General features: G+C 45.0%; 1 protein-coding gene across 6 annotated transcripts in view; it reads right to left on the bottom strand.

Moving 5' to 3' along the window:
• LOC146809787 (uncharacterized protein ZSWIM9-like) overlaps window positions 1-17,614 on the bottom strand; it is a 126,677-nt gene that overhangs the window by 59,694 nt on the left and 49,369 nt on the right. Inside the window, exons 1-3 of one of the 6 annotated variants that reach the window (XM_085616638.1) lie at window positions 16,063-16,135; window positions 3,543-3,609; window positions 2,032-2,387 (exon numbers count right to left, since the gene is read on the bottom strand). In XM_085616638.1, coding sequence (XP_085472764.1) covers window positions 2,032-2,151 — 120 coding nt within the window. In that variant the 5' untranslated portion in view covers window positions 2,152-2,387; window positions 3,543-3,609; window positions 16,063-16,135. Of the gene's footprint in view, window positions 1-2,031; window positions 2,388-3,542; window positions 3,610-13,431; window positions 13,509-16,062; window positions 16,153-17,614 lie in introns of those variants that run through there. The other 5 variants (XM_085616640.1, XM_085616641.1, XM_085616639.1 and 2 more) reach the window with 5 other exon arrangements.

Here is a 17,614-nt window from a genome sequence, read left to right as displayed (position 1 = left end):
TGTACAACACAAGTGGGAGCTGGCTGCACAGATCAATACCCAGTTCATGGCATATCTGAAGGAAGGGCTGAGTGGGCGAAAGTTCAAGAAAGACTAGTGTCGCTGGTAGTATCAGTGGATATTGAGCTTCGGACAACGAGTTGTACATATATTTGTTCTTTCTATAATGTATGTTAGGTTAAGGTAGTTATTGATAAAAAATAGTTTGAGTTCAGGGCATAGAGTGAATCCAATGGATACAAATCTTCTCAAGGTAGGAAAGGGCTATGAATAACAGGTGGAACAAAGTGAGAAACAAATGCACCATTCAAGGTTTTAATCTTTAACGTCAGAAGACTAAATTCCACAAGCAAAATGTTCTAGAGAGTATTCCAAACATAACAACTTTATCCTAGGTAGTGTTCTTGAAGGAAAACACTTAAAAAAAAAAAAAAAAGCATACTCACGTAAGTTCAGATCAAACCATTACAATCCTGAAACGTATACAATAGCAGACAATACAACCTATGGAGCTGCTATCCTTCTTTGAACACACTGGAAGCTCCTAGAATACAGTGACTTTCATTAATGCCTAGACTCAGGAAGTTAATCGCAAGGACACTGAGTAAACTACGGAGAGATCATTCTTGGATGGGAGATTTGAATCAAAGCATGGATGGCAATTTGATTGCGATATCTGAGAGAGAATAGACAATCCGGACAGATGGCAAGTGCAGAATGGGAAATAAGCATCTTTAGATGAAGGAGTTTAGGAGTTGGTGTGAAAGGTCAAGAAGCGAGGAGAGATCACTTTACCAGGTTAGCTTAGATGTGCAACAACCTGCGGAGCCCCAGAATAGGAAGCCACATAAGACTGATAAAAACAAGTCAAGCGGGAAGATAGCTTCCTTCAGTTAACCAGGTTTCGAAAACTAAGCAAGCCCAAGAAATTATAACGATTTCTGAAACTGATTGTAGAAAATAAAAGTGAATATTGAAGAAGGGTCCAGTGAGGGGAAAGTGAGAACTCCCATTCTGTTAGAGATCTTAGTGTTACTTGGTAGATTAACCTACTAACAGAACAGAGAAAACGTGTACTCTTTGGGGATTTCAGCTGCTCTTGTAACCACACAAATGCACTGTGAAGAGGCATACTCGAATGCGAGTTAGTCACAGGCAGTATGTGGCTTTCAAACTGTATTCTGAAACTATAATGTTTTAAAATCTCTCATAACTTATCTGCTAAATTAACACCCATTACATGTGCAGGACCACACACAAAAAAAAGAAAAACAGCGATTATGTAATGTGTAACTACATAATGCGAATTAGTGGGCCTATGAGCAATAGTCTGCTGCCAAGAGGTGGAACCATTCACCCCTCTGAAATAAATAGAACATTTACTCATCCTTCATCTTTTGAAATTTTCAATATGCATACATTCAAAGAGATCCCTTTCTTGTAAGAAAAAGTGTATTACACTATGGACTAGTATGGTATTAAACGTGCTGCTCAGCCTGGGTAGAAGAGATAATGTATTGTGCTGAAGTAGTCGCTATGAGGACTGACAGCTCAGCAGAGATAGACTGACTATGAATGGCAGATGCTACTCTCTAGGAGACATCCTAACTTCATCCTTTAGGGTTTTTGAATAAAGCACATACCACGTCCACACACAAGTACCCAGAAGCTGCAAATCCGACACTCCACAGTAACACTGGTGGTGACTGGCAAAGAATCTATTTGTGCTGAAAGGAGGAGGGTCACGTCTAGGTGCAAGAGAAAGCAGGGTGGGGAGTTATGATCTGTGTTTCACTGTTAGTGAGTGAGAAATGCTGCTGAAAGCAATTCTTCAAACAAGAATCCTTAGCAGGGGTAGGCTGTGAAAGGATCATGTTTGAAGAAATACATATTTGTAAATGTTGTTCGGAAAGCGTACGCTTGTTTAATAATCATCCTTGCCCATTTTTCACTGGCTGGTTGTCAGTGTGATTATTTGTACTGAAACTAGCAGAATCTGGCTTGTATTTAGCTGTAAAATAAGTAACTCACAAGATCAGCTGTCACGCGTGTTCTGGAGAGGGCCATTAACTTTCTTTCTTCAGCACGGATGTCATGAGTTTCGTGCAGTCTCTGGGAGACTGTGTTCTGCACATGGGGCACAGGATTCATATTCGCCGTTCGCGCAAGTGGTAACGTCTGGGTGGCGTGGCCTTCCGTTTGTGCCACACAGAAACAACTTACGAATTGCTTTTAGGATAAGGCCCTTTGACGAATTGTTTCTAGGCCGATCACACCGCTTTTCAGATCAGGAGCAAGTGAAGGAGATTGCTACTGGGATTATGGTTGTCCTTTGGTGATGAGAAGGTACTCCTCGGCATGACCTCGGTCAGCATGAAGTCGCTGGCCTGTATATAGAAAAAGAAAAAAGAAAAAAAAAAGACAGTTGAATTAGTGCTAGACATGTTCTATGGGGGTGGAATGGGGTTATGCCAACTTTTAAGTGCAATCGGAAGATGCTGTGGTAAACAGTACAGTATACACGGGTGGCAATAATGTGCTTTCTTTCTCAATTGTGGCTCATGGTGGTAGGAGGGGCTGTGGCCACTGAAGGTTAGGCCCACGTCGTATGTTGTGGCATCATTGGTGCATTCTTTAAATGAAATTTCGATGCAACGACTTCTAAAGTTTTCCTCATACATAAATAAGAAAGGTGGTCACTTAGCAGGGGGTAAGTGCATTATGCCTTTTAGTTAACGTGGTATAATTACTGTGTTGGTGCTTGGAACACATTATGTTACTGGCACGATTGTTACCTTGATGGATGAGCATGGTGTCTGGCGCACAGTGCTTGTCGGTATGAGAGGTGCACTGCTAGGGTGCGTGTGGTGCTTAGAACACATTGTAATTTGTTTTGTACAATACGTTTAGTGAAAAGTGATATTCCTACCTTCCTAGAAAGTTGCCCACTGCTTAAGTAAGGCGTGGATGCATTGGCCCATTATCTATTTTTTCGTGACAAGACTGAACTCTGGTGACCTGGGATGATTGGAATTTAACGTGTAGATATGGCCTGGAATCGGAATTACGTAAAAAAAGATATTCTTTTGGGTATCTATAGCGAACACCTTTTTTCCAAATGTATACTATTGTGTCATACATACATCAATCATCATTCATCCTAACCAGAGCTGAAGGCACCCGAATTTTAATCCAGACTCAAGCTTCAGTTTGAAACCCAAAGAACCACATGTAACAAAATGACAAGAACTAAAATGATATAAAAATTCACACAATTTACTAAAAATATACCATCACATAAGCAATTATCAACAATGATAAAATACAATATAAAAATGTGTGTTAAAAAGAAAAGGGACTAGAGAGCAAAAACATAGCGTGAAATCATTACATTCATCGAAGAATGGTTATTTCCAGCAAGAATCAATATATATGAAACCATCAGTCTATTATTTCATAGTGGATTTCGGCATGAGGTAGTTCCTGGATCTAACCAATTCTAAAGACACAAGCGTCGACGCGTTTCGGTGGTGGATACTTACTGGAATCCCACCTTCATCAGGACAAGAATAATAATACTCTCTCCGTCTTTCATGAAAATGTAAAAACCTAATGAAACAAATAATTGTTAATACCAAAAGCCTAGACATCTTTTTTCATGTTAATAAATGTATATGTACTAGAATTCTTAACGTTCCCCAATTATACTATTCATTTTCACTGTCCAATATATAGTAGAGCATTTCTACATTTTGGGGATTCTCTCGAAAGAGAGCCCATGTGTATAGTTTAACAAAAGTTATGTTATCAAAGAGTCCATACAGTTGTTTGAGGGGTTCCAAGCTCATTTGAAATATAATTAAGATTTTCATTATGGCAGGGAAGTGAGAATTATGCATTTTTCTCTCTTTATTCACTACACAGCAGCCCTTGCTTCTGACTGCAACCTAGAACCAACCAATGAATTTAGTATGTTAGTTCTCTTGAAAGGAACCAGCTTCAGGTATGTGAAGACTTATTCCTTTATCCTTAGTACCTAACGGCACAATATATTCCAGCTCTCAACTTACTTGGGAGGAGCAAGTGACCACTGTTGGGAGTGATAACCCTCATCTCCTGGTCCTTAATAGAATCTTAACTTTCATAACTAAGAAATTTAATAGTGCCGATAAGGACCTATGGGCTAGTAATATGCAACTTGAAAGCTTGTTTGACGTGTCAAAGGCCACGCAGCTCGTATTGGTTTGAAACAGAATGCCTGTAAAGTTGACTTCTTGAACCAGACTGCCAAACTCATATCAACTTACAGGAGCAAGACCTAATAATCGAAGTTCCAATATCTGCCACATGCATCACTCATCTGGCCTAGTATGGATAAACGCTTAACAAGGACTCCAGCATATTTAAAGGCCTTAAGTGAAAGTGCACTACACACAAGTTGACTGGCACACCCTTCCATGATTATTGCCATTTTCACTGTAGTTCTACTTCTAATTCAGAGTGTCAGCTGCGCTAACAGTAAATTCACATGATGTACCCAGCATGCTTGTTATGCTCACATAAAACCCGAACTGTATTGGGCGAGAAAGTGATGATCTAGGTCATCTAAACATGGCCTTCTACAGAGTAAACATTCTGTCTGAAAGGTCAATGGCCCAAACATTTGACAGCCTTTTGCACGATAACAAGCAAAGCAGCATAATCAAATTAGCATCTTCACTAGACCAGGAAAGAGATTAGGAACCAATTTTGCATTTCTTAAGGGTTGACACTGCTATTTCATGCAAAAACTGCCTTTTTGGTGTGTATGAAAGGCATATGGTATCGCAAAATGCGATTTTTACCCAGGAAAATTTGCATTTTTTGCGATTCGCAAAATAGGAAATCGCAAATAGGGATTACCTATTTGCGATTCGGTAACTGGATGTACGCCGGCCACACGCTTGACCCCATCATCTCCACCAACACCCACATCTCCTTCGACCACACCACCGAACTCCACTGGACCGTCCACCGTTGCATCCATTTCACCTTCAACAAGGCCACCATGCACCACCGCACCCAACAGCTGCCTCGCCGCTGCTGGAGCAAAGTCACAGAGGACCAGCTGACCACCACCCTCGCCCAGACCCCACGCACCGACCACACCGACCCAGACGTCGATGCCCGCTATCTCAGACAGTGGATCAACGACTGCGCCAACACCCTCGCCCCGCTCAAGAAACCCTCCAACAACCACACCAGCAAGAAAGCCACCTGGTTCACCGAAGAGCTCCAGACCTCCAAACGAGCATGCCGAAAACTGGAGAAGAAATGGCTCCACGAACAAACACCAGTCAGCCACGCAGCCCACATGGACGTCACCCGCAGACATCACCACCTCATCAGACTCGCCAAGAGATCTTCCTTCAAAGCCCGCCTAGACAACAACGCACACAACAGCAAATAGATCTTCAGCATCGTGAAGGAACTCTCCAACCCCAGCGCCAACGACATCCCACAAGAACTGTGCGACGCACTGGCCACTTTCTTCCACCGCAAGATCGTGGACATCCACGACAGCTTCAACACCCCGACCGCCCCAACAACAACAGGCCGCACCCACCCGACGAACACCACCCGCGTCAACGGCCTGACCTCCTGGACCAACGTTACCGACGACGAGACACGCATGGCCATGAACTCCATCCAGTCAGGATCACCATCAGACCCCTGCACACACCACGTATTCAACCAAGCAGACGCAACTATCGCACCCCAACTACGGAAAGTCATCAACATCTCCTTCAAGACATCTACATTCCCGGAAAGCTGGAAGCACGCCAAGATCAACGCCCTTCTCAAGCCCAAGGCAGACCCAAAGGACCTCAAGAACTTCCGGCCCATCTCCCTGCTCCCGTTCCTGACGAAGGTCATCGAGAAAATCGTCAACATACAACTGACCCGCCACCTCGAGGACAACAACATCTTAGACCCGTCCCAGTCCAGATTCAGAAGAAACCACAGCACTGAGACAGCCCTCATCACCGCCACAGACGACATCAGGCGCCAACTAGACAACGGCGAAACATCAGCCCTCATCCTCCTGGACCTGTCAACCTCCTTCGACACGGTCTGCCACCACACACTAAAGACACGCCTCCAAGAAGCCGGAATCCAAGAGAAGGCCCTCAACTGGACCACGTCCCTCCTCACCGGCAGAACCCAGAGCGTCCCCCTCCCACCTTTCCGTTCTAAAGCCACCAACATCATCTGCGGCGTACCCCAGGGCTCTTCCCTCAGCCCGACACTGTTCAACGTCTACATGGCCCCCCTCGCACAAGTGGCCCGCCAGCACGACCTCAACATCATCTCCTACGCTGACGACACCCAGCTCATCCTCTCCCTCACCAAGGACCCGCACACCACCAAAACCAACCTCCACAAGGGTATGAAAGCCATCGTCGAATGGATGAGGAGCAGCCGACTGAAGCTGAACTCAGACAAGACGGAGATCCTCATCCTCGCACCAACCCCATCAGCCTGGGACAACTCCTGGTGGCCAACCACGCTGGGAGCAGCACCAACACCCACTGACCAAGCACGCAACCTAGGAATCATCCTCGACTCATCCCTCTCCATGTCGAAGCAGGTCAACGCCGTCTCCTCCTCCTGCTACAACACCCTCCGCATGCTCTGCAGGATCTACAAGTGGATCCCTACCGAAACAAGAACAGCAGTGACACAGGCCCTCGTCAGCAGCAGACCGGACTACGGCAACGCACTCTATGCAGGAATCTCAGCCAAACACCTACGACTACTGCAATGTATCCAAAACGCCACCGCCCGTCTGATCCTCAACATCCCTCGCCACAGCCACATCACCCCCCACCCGAGAGGCCTACACTGGCTCCCCGTCGACAAAAGGATCACCTTCAGACTCCTCACCCACGCACACAAAACACTCCACAACACCGGACCAGCCTACCTCAACAGCAGACTCAGCTTCTACACCCCCGCCCGCCAACTCTGCTCTGCCAGCCTTGCCCTCGCCGCTGTTCCTCGCATCCAACAAGCGACCTCCGGCGGCAGATCCTTCTCCTTTCTCGCCGCCAAGACCAGGAACACCCTGCCTACTCTCCTGCGACAGATCCAAGACCTACTCACCTTCAGAAGACTCCTCAAGACCTGGCTCTTCGAGAAGTAGCAGCACCTCCACCCCCCTCCCCCCCCTCCCCCCCCCCTCAGCGCCTTGAGACCCTCACGGGTAAGTAGCGCGCTTTACAAGTAGATTGATTGATTGATTGATTGCATTTCCTAATTGTCACAAAATGGCCATTTAGGAAATGTAATTCCCACTGAATCAGATCTGGTGGTAACCAAGTGTAAACTTAAACAAGCATTTGCAATGCAATAGGTCTCGCATTATTAAAGTGTGAGCTTTTTGCATTGCCAGTAGCTTAAACTCTCGCAAATGCGAGATAGGTCTCATATTTACGCGAGTTTAAACTATTGGCATTGTAAATGACAATGCCTTTTATTTATGCTTCAAAAACAAATAAATAAAAGGCATTGTCATTTACAATGCAATTTGTTCCAAGTCGCGTAAATGCGAGATCTATTACATTGCAGTTCCTGTCAGGCAGAAGAATTGGGCAAAAAGGCATCGCGTTTCCTGGAGACTGAGGCTGGAGCGGAGAGGTCTGTTGTGCTTGATCTCTGGCTTGATTAATCAGACAGTGTCTGCAGCTGCCCTTCGTCTGGACTCTCAAGCCAATGCCACCATAAGCTCCCACCCGACTGAGTACGCGGAGGTGAGGCTGAGGTGTGAGTTACGACAGTGCCAGGGTCCACTTTCAACAAGCATAATAAATACGGACTAAACATATTTAAACTTGTGACCTCTCCTGATACACAGAGCTCTGCTTTCAGCACATTAACCCCGTGCCCTGAAATACCTTACTAGCGTTGGTACACGTGACTGGGAAGTTTCACACAGATTTCTGCATCGGGCACTTTAACCCCCTCAGAGACGTTACAGGCAGTGCGCCCTGGACAAGAAAGTTACGTAAACATACTTGTCAATAGTTTACAACATGAAAGTGGCACATTTTAAATAAAAAAAAATGTTTTAAAAATCGGGACAACGTAATTGGGACAAAGTAGCTGCCTTTGGGGCAACTCCGGCCCGAATAAAAAACCCAAAATAAACATTACTGCGTGTGACACACAATAACATGCCCACTGACGCAACAACGTATACACACTGAAACCAGAACACGCACGCTGTCATAAGAACACAACCAGAAGCCAAATCATACACACTATGAAATAAGCCAGAACATCTTGACACATGAGCATACATAGTGTAGCACAAAAGTACACATGCTGTGATACATAAGAATGCATATACTGTCCACAGAACACCCAGACAAGAGCACAGGAGCAGCTCCCAGACAGGCACCAGAGCATACATATACACTGACATAATAGTGCACATACAGTGGCATAAGAGTACATTCACATGCCAGAAGAAAACCCACACACTGGCACACGTCCGTACACTATCTGACACCAGTTCACCATCACACACAACCATATACGCGGGAATACAAAAGCACATAAAACACTGACACAACAGTACCTTCATACTGACACGTGTGTACAGAATCTGACTCAATAGAAAACAACCTCTGCCACAAGAGAATACAGACACTACAAGATCATACATAAAAATCATACGAGTACACACTGACACTAAAGAACACAAACTTACAAGCCCATACATACTCACTTAACGAAAATGAGATCCAGAAACTATGGTCCTCCCCCACACAAAGCAAAATATCCCCGGTACTAGCACAGACACAAAATCTACTGGACCCCAGCGCGTTTGGCGTCCCTGGGACTAAACCCCAATGATCAGTGCTGGAACTGCAATAATGGTAAGGGGGACCTGGCCCATCTCATATACTACTGCCCAAAAGTCAAGGCATTCTGGAAGAAGATTTTTGTCTTCTTAAACAATATGCTAGGTTGTACCCTTAAAACCGAGTTTGCCACCCTAGTAACTGCATTCATTAGGACAGATACAGACTCCGAACATGACAGAGACCTACTCTACCTCCTAACAGAACAGCAGGAATAAAAATGGTACTCAATAACTGGAAAGACACCTCCAAGGCTAAGTTTAAAGCATGGCTCAACCGGGTGACATACCTTAGGGGAGCCGATACAGTGGCTCTAAGGGATTCACCATGGAGACAGCCCGACAGGAGAATGTGGGCAACCCTCGACAAATACCTAGACCCGTATGATCCGCCCTGAATAAGCCCAGCAGAAAAACCCGAATAGCAACCACATTAGACAATAGTAAACACGCTAACTCTCATTCTACCCCATCCTCTCTCTCCCTGTCCCTCTCGGTGCTTTTATGAACCATAAGAGGACAGCGGGTGGAAGATAGCCAAAATAGACTATTGTAACTCAACCTACATAGCCAGAGTGGGCATCCTTGTAGCAACTAGCGACACAGAGTGCATGTTAATTGTCTTATGTATGTGTTATGTTATATGTGATATGTCCTGGGTTTTGGGGAGAAAAAGACAAAATATTAATAAAAAATCTACTGAAATTTAAAAAAAAACAAAAAAACATATACAGTACTGCCGTAAGCTACACATGTTGACACACGAGCTTAAAAGCACTGACACTTGACAATGCACATAATTGGACACAAGAACATACACATCCTGACACAGGAGAACACACAAGTGCACACACTAACACGAGAACACACTTAAGCACGAGAGCACATGCATTGACAGAAAAGCACACGCACTGATCCAAGCGCACAACCACTATCAGAATAGCATACACATCCAGTCACAAAAGCACAGACATGCACAAACTGACACCAATCATACACAAACTGACATTCGTGTGCATGCACAATATGACACAAAAGAAGACAGTGACACTGGGGCACACAAATATTGATTCAAGAGCGCCTGCACACTCTGACCAATGAGTACACATGCACCAACAAAAAAGCTTTCACAATGTGACGTAAGACAAACGTGCTAACACAAGAGTACACGTACACTGTGATGCAGAGGCGACAGGGAAGCATAAGTGGACACAAACACAAAAGCATGTACCCACACACGAACAAAGGTATGCGCACACAGGAACAAAGTGTAACGACAGTGACACAAGAGCGTACACGCACACCAACTCCATGATACTACAAGCGGGTGCACACACTGAAAAAATAACATATACTCACACTAGAGCACCTAGGGTAACACAAAACGTAGACATGCACACAATAACGCGACAGAGCACACACTGATACAGCAGTGTGCACACATGCATTTACATAGAGTGCACACAAGTGTTCATCGGAGCAGACATATAGACAGGGGCAAACACTCGCACAGGAAGAACAACCAGCACTGCTAACTTCATGGACGGGGCTGTTTTGAGAGTAAAGCGCTGAACACTGTCCTCCCTACAGCCCGGTCCGCACCCGTGCACCGTTCCGTATTAGAGGATGGCGTTTTTTGGGTTCTACCAGGCGCTTTGGAGAGAGGCAGGGCGGGGGTAATTCAGGCCCACGTAAAACCCTGACAGGAAGGAAAGTGAAGTGAAAAGAACAAACATTCGCCTGAACAGATTCCAGTCTGTGTAGAGTTAGGGGAAAGAAGCTAAATGAAAGGGAAAGACAGACACATTGTGCTGACTGCTTCTTGAAGCCCCGGGATCACGTTTCACCGTCCCAATTGCAAGTCTCTGCAAAAGAGTCGAATGTGTGCGTTTTGCGTTTTTTTCTAAAAGCGCTGTCGCTGTGCAAAAGTCAGAGGCAAGCTCCCACACTGTTCCTGCGTTTAATAGAAGCCACGAGCCCGCAGTAGACTTTGTGGGAGACATAGTCGTCAAGTCACAGGAAGTGGTAGCGATTGCGAAAGAAAAAGTTATCGCTATTGAAAAACAAAAGAAGCCCGCGAGTGGTGCGCGCGCCACAGCGAGGCATGTGGCTTCAATTATCGCGCCTGTGTCAGATCTCTGTACTGGGGTGAATGTATGACATTGTTTGGCATTCTGTCCATCAATAGTTATTTAGGGCTCGCCTGAGCCAGCACTTTAGCGCTGCTCTGGCGAGAGTTTTAGTAAGCGGGATTTGGAAGAGCTAACTAGTGGCTTTTTTCAGGCCTCCAGCTTCAGTGCATGTGCGGCGGGCGCGCGCACCATTTGTCAGTCTGCGTGATCACTTTCGCGGCCGCTTTGATGTTCTCTGTGAGCCGCGCGGCCACTGAGAACATCAAAGCGGCCGCGAAAGTGCCCACCATTTGCCAGCCTGCGTGCCTCTCTCTGCCTCTCTCCGCCTTAGTGCGCGCGACGTGCCCTACCCCCCTCCCTTATCCCACTTCCTGCTTGTTTCTTTTCTGTTCTCTTCAGCGTTGTTTACTCACTTATGGCTTCTTTACATATGTAGAACGGAGTCCCCGGGGTCATCCGCTCGAGGTTTTTTGTCTTTTTTTAACGATCTCTTGCTGGAAGGTATGTGTTACTTTCGCCTCAATAGCACTCTCTCTGAGGGCATGATTAGCATGTCACACTGGTTATGCATGTTTGATTAAAACAGACATTTCCGATTTTCTCATCTTGAGTTTTCTGTTCTGGTTCAAGTTGATTTCACTGAACAAATTGGACAATGACATTCATATTTTACTTTTGCTTCTGATTCTCTTTCTATAGATCCTAGCATTAATCTTTGTCATGTGTTTGACTTGTAGTTAATGTGCACATAATATTGCCTCTACTAGACCTCTTTTCTACCTATGGAGTTCTGTATATATTGGCTATTCTCACAGCTATTGCGGATCTCAGCATGCACTTTTGGTTCTTTGAGCATCAGTTTTTTGGCACGTCTGCTGAAATTTATGTAATAATGCATTGCGTTTAATGTATTGAGATATACATTTCATTGTGGACGACCTGCCCTGGTACATTTGTAGGAGACAGCGGGCTGGCATTTATGTAAATAACTTTACATAATGGCAAGGTGGCTGCTGCAGGCCCTTGCACCCTGTTGTACCAATAAGTATATGTCCTTGGAAGCGAGCTGCTTCTCATGCGCTTTGTGAATGGCAAAAATACTAATTGTATAGCTATTCAATCCCTGGCGGCACACCACCCAGGATTATATGCTGCATAGCTAAGCACTTATAAGGTCTCAAAGGCGAGACCTATTGGCTATGCCATGCTTGTTTTGCATTTGTCACCCCGAGTGGGACGGGTATGCTCAGACACGAGTCCCGTGCTCTCCATGCCACTGGAATCAAGCTATCCTGGCTGAAGAGGGGTGAAACCCCGAAACCGGTCCTAGGATGCTTGTTTCCATTTCAGGGAGGATCTGGCCTGGCAGTTTGGGCTGGACTGTTCCCATTGGGCACAGGGTCAAGACTGATTTGCATATGGCTGGGTCCTAACTGGAATGGCATGGGGAGCAAAAAAACGATGGATTTAGTCCCAGATCTCTGTACTGGGGTGAATGTATGACATTGTTCTGCATTCTGTCCATCAATAATTCTTTTAGCTTTTAATCAAGAGCATCACTAGCAGGTCAAGGAAGAGGACAAGGCAAGTAGAAACAGACCAGCAGTGTGTACTGCCATTGTGGCATTGACCTAATCAAGTTCACTGTTAGGCCTAGCAGAAGCATGGCAGGAGAGAGCAGAAAGATCAGTTATAGCAACATTCTCCAGGTGCTTCATAAAATATTTTGAGTAGCAAAGCCTTTACAAACTTCTCACAAATGTGATACAAGTCAGTCAGTGTCTACCAACACTGATCTTACCCTGTTCCAGCATTACTTACAAAAAGAATTTTGAAATAAATGAATAATCCAAACAAATCTATAAAATGATAATGCATTTGGCCAATATGTGTACATTTCGAAAGTTCCTATTAGGAAATCGCACTTTTGCAATTTCCTAATTTGTAATTTTAGAATAGCGAATGTGAATCCATAGGAATTGCTTTTAGGAAATCGGGAGGTTACATACATTCCATTTTGCTATTCCCAAATAGAGATTTCTAAGGATTCGATATTTGGGTATCACAATTTCAGAATCTAGTAAATATTGGCCTAGATATTCTATTCACTGCCCAAAAATAATACATGGACCCTCACAGGACCAAAAAAACAATGCCCCTCAAAAGACTACACACCAGCAGATGTTCCCCGAGCGGGTGGTTCGGTCGTTGAAATGGCTGTCCTCAAACAACTTATTGTCCTGTAAGTCATACCACTTTCTGCAAGCTCTGCCACAAACTTCAACATGGGGCAGCGGCTGCCCCCCCCCACCCCCCCCAAGTGATCCAAACCCAATCACCAACACCAACTGGTCCATCTATCGCATGCAAAACAAGAACACTTATCCTCACCCTTGAACCAGGCCTGTCAGATGATGCAGCTTAGAGTACCAAGGATCTCCTGAAATCATCCATGCCATGACACAAAAAGGATCTGAAAGACATCCCGGGTGACTGAATTTGTCAGTAGCGCAGTAAAGACAGGGATCAGAAAACCCCAGGAAAATAACATGCACATGACATACCTAAGTTTGCCCTCTCCAGAAGGGTGCAACTAAAACTAAATTCACCAACTGTCTCCTAATCAGTGTTACCACTCTGGCGATTATTACACAATGTGGAAAAGGCATAATTGGCCTATACCCCATTGTTGAAGGAAGGCATATACTGTAACGATTCTTGATCAGGCCTCCAACAGAAAAATCTGGGTAGCTGGAAGATCAATTTCTATGCAAACGGGTCAGTCTGGCACAATCCCCATCAGTTCAATCAGACTCAATGATTTTCAATTTTCAGTTGCTGCTGTGCAGAAATAAACAAGAACCCCCTATGCATGCCAGATTCTCCTTTACCATTAGGTACTCAACCTTGTCCAAATCTTTCTCCTCAAGCTGAAGTTCCAGAAATCCTTGGCGAATTACGTCAGCATGCCGTTTGGCCTGCCGCCTAAACAGTTGATACACTGCAGTGTGGACACTGTCCATCTTCAGAGGAACAGTGCCAATGACCTAGTCCTTTACAAGCGGTCTGATCATGAAGGAACCCGACAATAGTTCAACAAAGTATATTGGTGGGGGGCCAATTCCTGGTCGGAATACGCCTTACCAGTGACAATACACTCTCAGAGGGTCAGAGTTATGGCACCATGTCTCACCAATCCTGGTGCTATACCTAAATGGTCTTACCATTCCAGGGTTCCATGAGCTACAGCCACTAACTCAGTTCTGTCCAAGCCTACATTAAGAGCTGAACAATAACCAAATAAGTGGTGATGGTTCAGGTGGGAGTATTTTAACCTCAGCAACACACTGCAGTATCGCCTGAATCAATGCAGTCAATAGGACAACAAATCTGGTTAAGGGTCTGAGCAAAACTGTTTCTCACTGTACTTTCCTAATGTGCCCACTTTCTGTTGTGACAACGTCAACTGAGCAGAATATGAGTCTACTATGAAGCCCAGGAAAGTCACATTGAAAGAAGGTTGATGGACTTACTTTATGGCACTGAGCTAAAGCCTAACCTCTACAACAATTCAAAGGTCAGGTTTAAGTGATGATCTAAGTAAACAATCATCCTCACCCCTCACGGGACAGATTCCAAAGCTGGCCAACATCTTTGTGAAGGATAAAGGGGTCCATGATTGTCTGAAGGGAAAGTCTGTGAACTCAAAGCCTCATCTTCTCCATAAAAAAACTGAAGAAATGTTTTATGGGTTGAAAATAAGAAATGGGAGCCCGTTAGGTCCACTCTGACCATTAGTCATTTTCAGAAAGGACATCGTGCACGATGATGTATGCTTTCCACCTTCAAGTGCAACTAGAACACCCAATCGCTGATCAGGTTGATCACCGTTCAAAACGCTATTTTTCTTTTCCACCAAGAAAAGGTAGCTTAAGAACCATTTGGGTTGAATGTTTATCTTGACAATAGTGCCCCCATGCTCCAGGTTGATGGCCTTATTTATCAATCGCTGCGCTTCGTAGAATAAGAGTTGATGCCTCTTCCTCTGGACCAAAGTCACAATGTGTATCGCTTGGAGAATTCAGGCATCCAGAGTTCTCGCCACCAGTAACAGAGATGCGCCAGCTGCCTTCCCAGTTTTAGATGGAAGAAGGCATAATGCTTACTTTGGGTACTTGTAGTATGGGCATTCTAGAAACACGCATTGACTGTCATGGCCATTTCTGCTTAAACCGAGTGCCTTTTGGGAGGCTTGAAACCCGTGCTCTCTGCTTCACCAGGCCGGCGCAAAAACCTTAAGGTAAAGGTTTTCTTCAGGCACGACAGCACTAACCACAAACGTCTGCAGTTCCTTAACAACTGACTCCCCAAAAAAATAAAAATAAAACAGAAAAGGACCCGGAAGCTCGAACTCTCTAGAAGTCACCATACGAACGAGCCGGATCCATTGTACTGAGTGATTAAAGAAACGTTGTTGGAAGGAGAAGTTCCTTAATAAAAAAAAAGGATGCAACCCATTACCTGCTAAATCATCAGGGTTGCTCCTGCACCAGCACTCTCATGGTGCTAGGCAGGTTCACCTAGAGCTCTTGGAGTCTTTTGATGAGTGTTATAGGGAGAACAGAGGTATAGTCAAAGTACATTTTATTAGTGCAAAAATTACTGTTCTATCCTGTACAAGATTAAAAATAAAAAGGTTTGTGAGAGATTAGGTAATTATTTTGTGACATGTGCCCTATGCGTGACTTCTTGCACCTAGATGCATCATCACCTCCAACTGATTGATGTCAGCAGCGAGCAGTCGAAACATACACAGGCTACCTGAGGGCTGTAGTACTAGTACAGAGTAATCTCACACGGAAGCCCAGTAAAACCAGCTGCATACTACGGCCTCCTCTGACCCCCAACTTGATCCCACCCTATACCTTGCTCTAAGGCTGCGTACCCACATAAGACCATTTTTAAGAGCATTTTGATTTAAGGAACGCCCCGTGGCGTCAAGCAGGTGAAATAAGGCCTTACCCGTTACTTACTCATACATCAGTAAATTCAGCTCGACCACTGTTGACCTCTTCATGAAACACATTTGTCTGTAAAGTCAGTACTTCCGGGGCATGCGACAGCCAATCCCACGGCTGAATGTATTCTAGGAGCCGTTTGAGAGCTGGAGGGACGTGTAATGTGTAAGGTGATCTAGGATTGCAGCATTGACTGAACCTTAGCCAATCTTAGTGCTTGCGCACAATTCCTAAGTGCTGATTGGCTGTAGATTTCGCACATGTCTTACGTGCTATGTAAACAGTAACGGAACTGTCCTAGATTTGTGCGGGTGTCGCGCGCTGTGCTACAGGATGAGCTGGGCTGGTCTGGCCGACATCGAAAGGCCAGTCTATCACGGACCTAGCGCTGATAGTGGATGGGGCTCTGGCCTGCAGAACAATTTGCCACCCTTCGTTTCTGTATGGATGGAGGAGGGGAGTTGATATAACAGGCCAGCAGTTTTGGGCAGCGACAGCTTGGCAGTTTGGAACAATGTTGACGCTAGGTGGTGAGATTGAAAGGTGCTTGTTGAAGGTGCTCCTTGAAGGTGCTCCTAATCCAGTAACGCCGCACCAGCGGCTGGCTGGCAGGCAGGCAGGGCGTTCCTCGTTCATTAATATCAATGCAAAGTAAACGGTTCTATTTTATTGAAATTTGTATTAAGTTATTTATTTATTTGATGAGTATTCTGTTATACGTTTTTAAAGTGTTTATTTCCGTTTTTTGCATACAACAAAATAAAAATAACATACAAATGCAACTTGGGTATTCGTGTTCTACTGACAGATGCAGTGCAACGATGTGGTTCACACGAGCGCAAAGCAAATAGCGACCCATACGTGTGGAAAAGAAGGTCCGAGAAGGTTGGTGATTCCACAAGTCCTTTAATTTAGGAAAAAGGGTAAAGCGACACCGGAGGTAGCGTCCTCCGCTTCCATCAGCAACCGTTTCCCAGCTCATCTACCCGACCACACATTCAACTACAAACATTCCACATACCCCATACATTCTACATACCTCACGCGACCCTCACACGCGCAGCCAACACTCGCGTGCCAATACCACACACCTTCCCCCTTCAACACACACACCACAACATCTACAAAAACACAAAACAAAATTAACAACAATCCATAAGCTAAAAGAACAAAATGTGAGACAGAACAACTACAATACTCCCGAGTGTCTATCCCAACTTGAAATCAACGAATCGAGCAGGCAACCTCCTTGGTCTACTACCACGACGCAAAATATGAGACTCAACATTAAAACCAGGACTGGTAACATTGGGACCAGGACTGGTAATGCTTGCATCAGAAACATAAGCATCGACGTTGGAATCAGAACTGGTATTACTTACTGCACTGTCATTCCTATCATTACTACAACCACTAACCTCTCCAGAATCATTCCCCAACATATAACCTCTACAACCTTCATTAATTGGTAACCTGTCACCCTGAACACCATTCCGGTCACTACAAAGACTTAACTGACGAAAATTCCACCTCCTACCATCTTCCAATTCCACCGC

The sequence above is a fragment of the Triturus cristatus genome, chromosome 7 (genome assembly GCF_964204655.1).
Source record: "Triturus cristatus chromosome 7, aTriCri1.1, whole genome shotgun sequence".
In the NCBI taxonomy this organism is placed as follows: domain Eukaryota; kingdom Metazoa; phylum Chordata; class Amphibia; order Caudata; family Salamandridae; genus Triturus; species Triturus cristatus.
The sequence above is the reverse complement of the archived record's forward strand: the minus strand, read 5'-3'. Positions and strand labels throughout refer to the sequence as shown.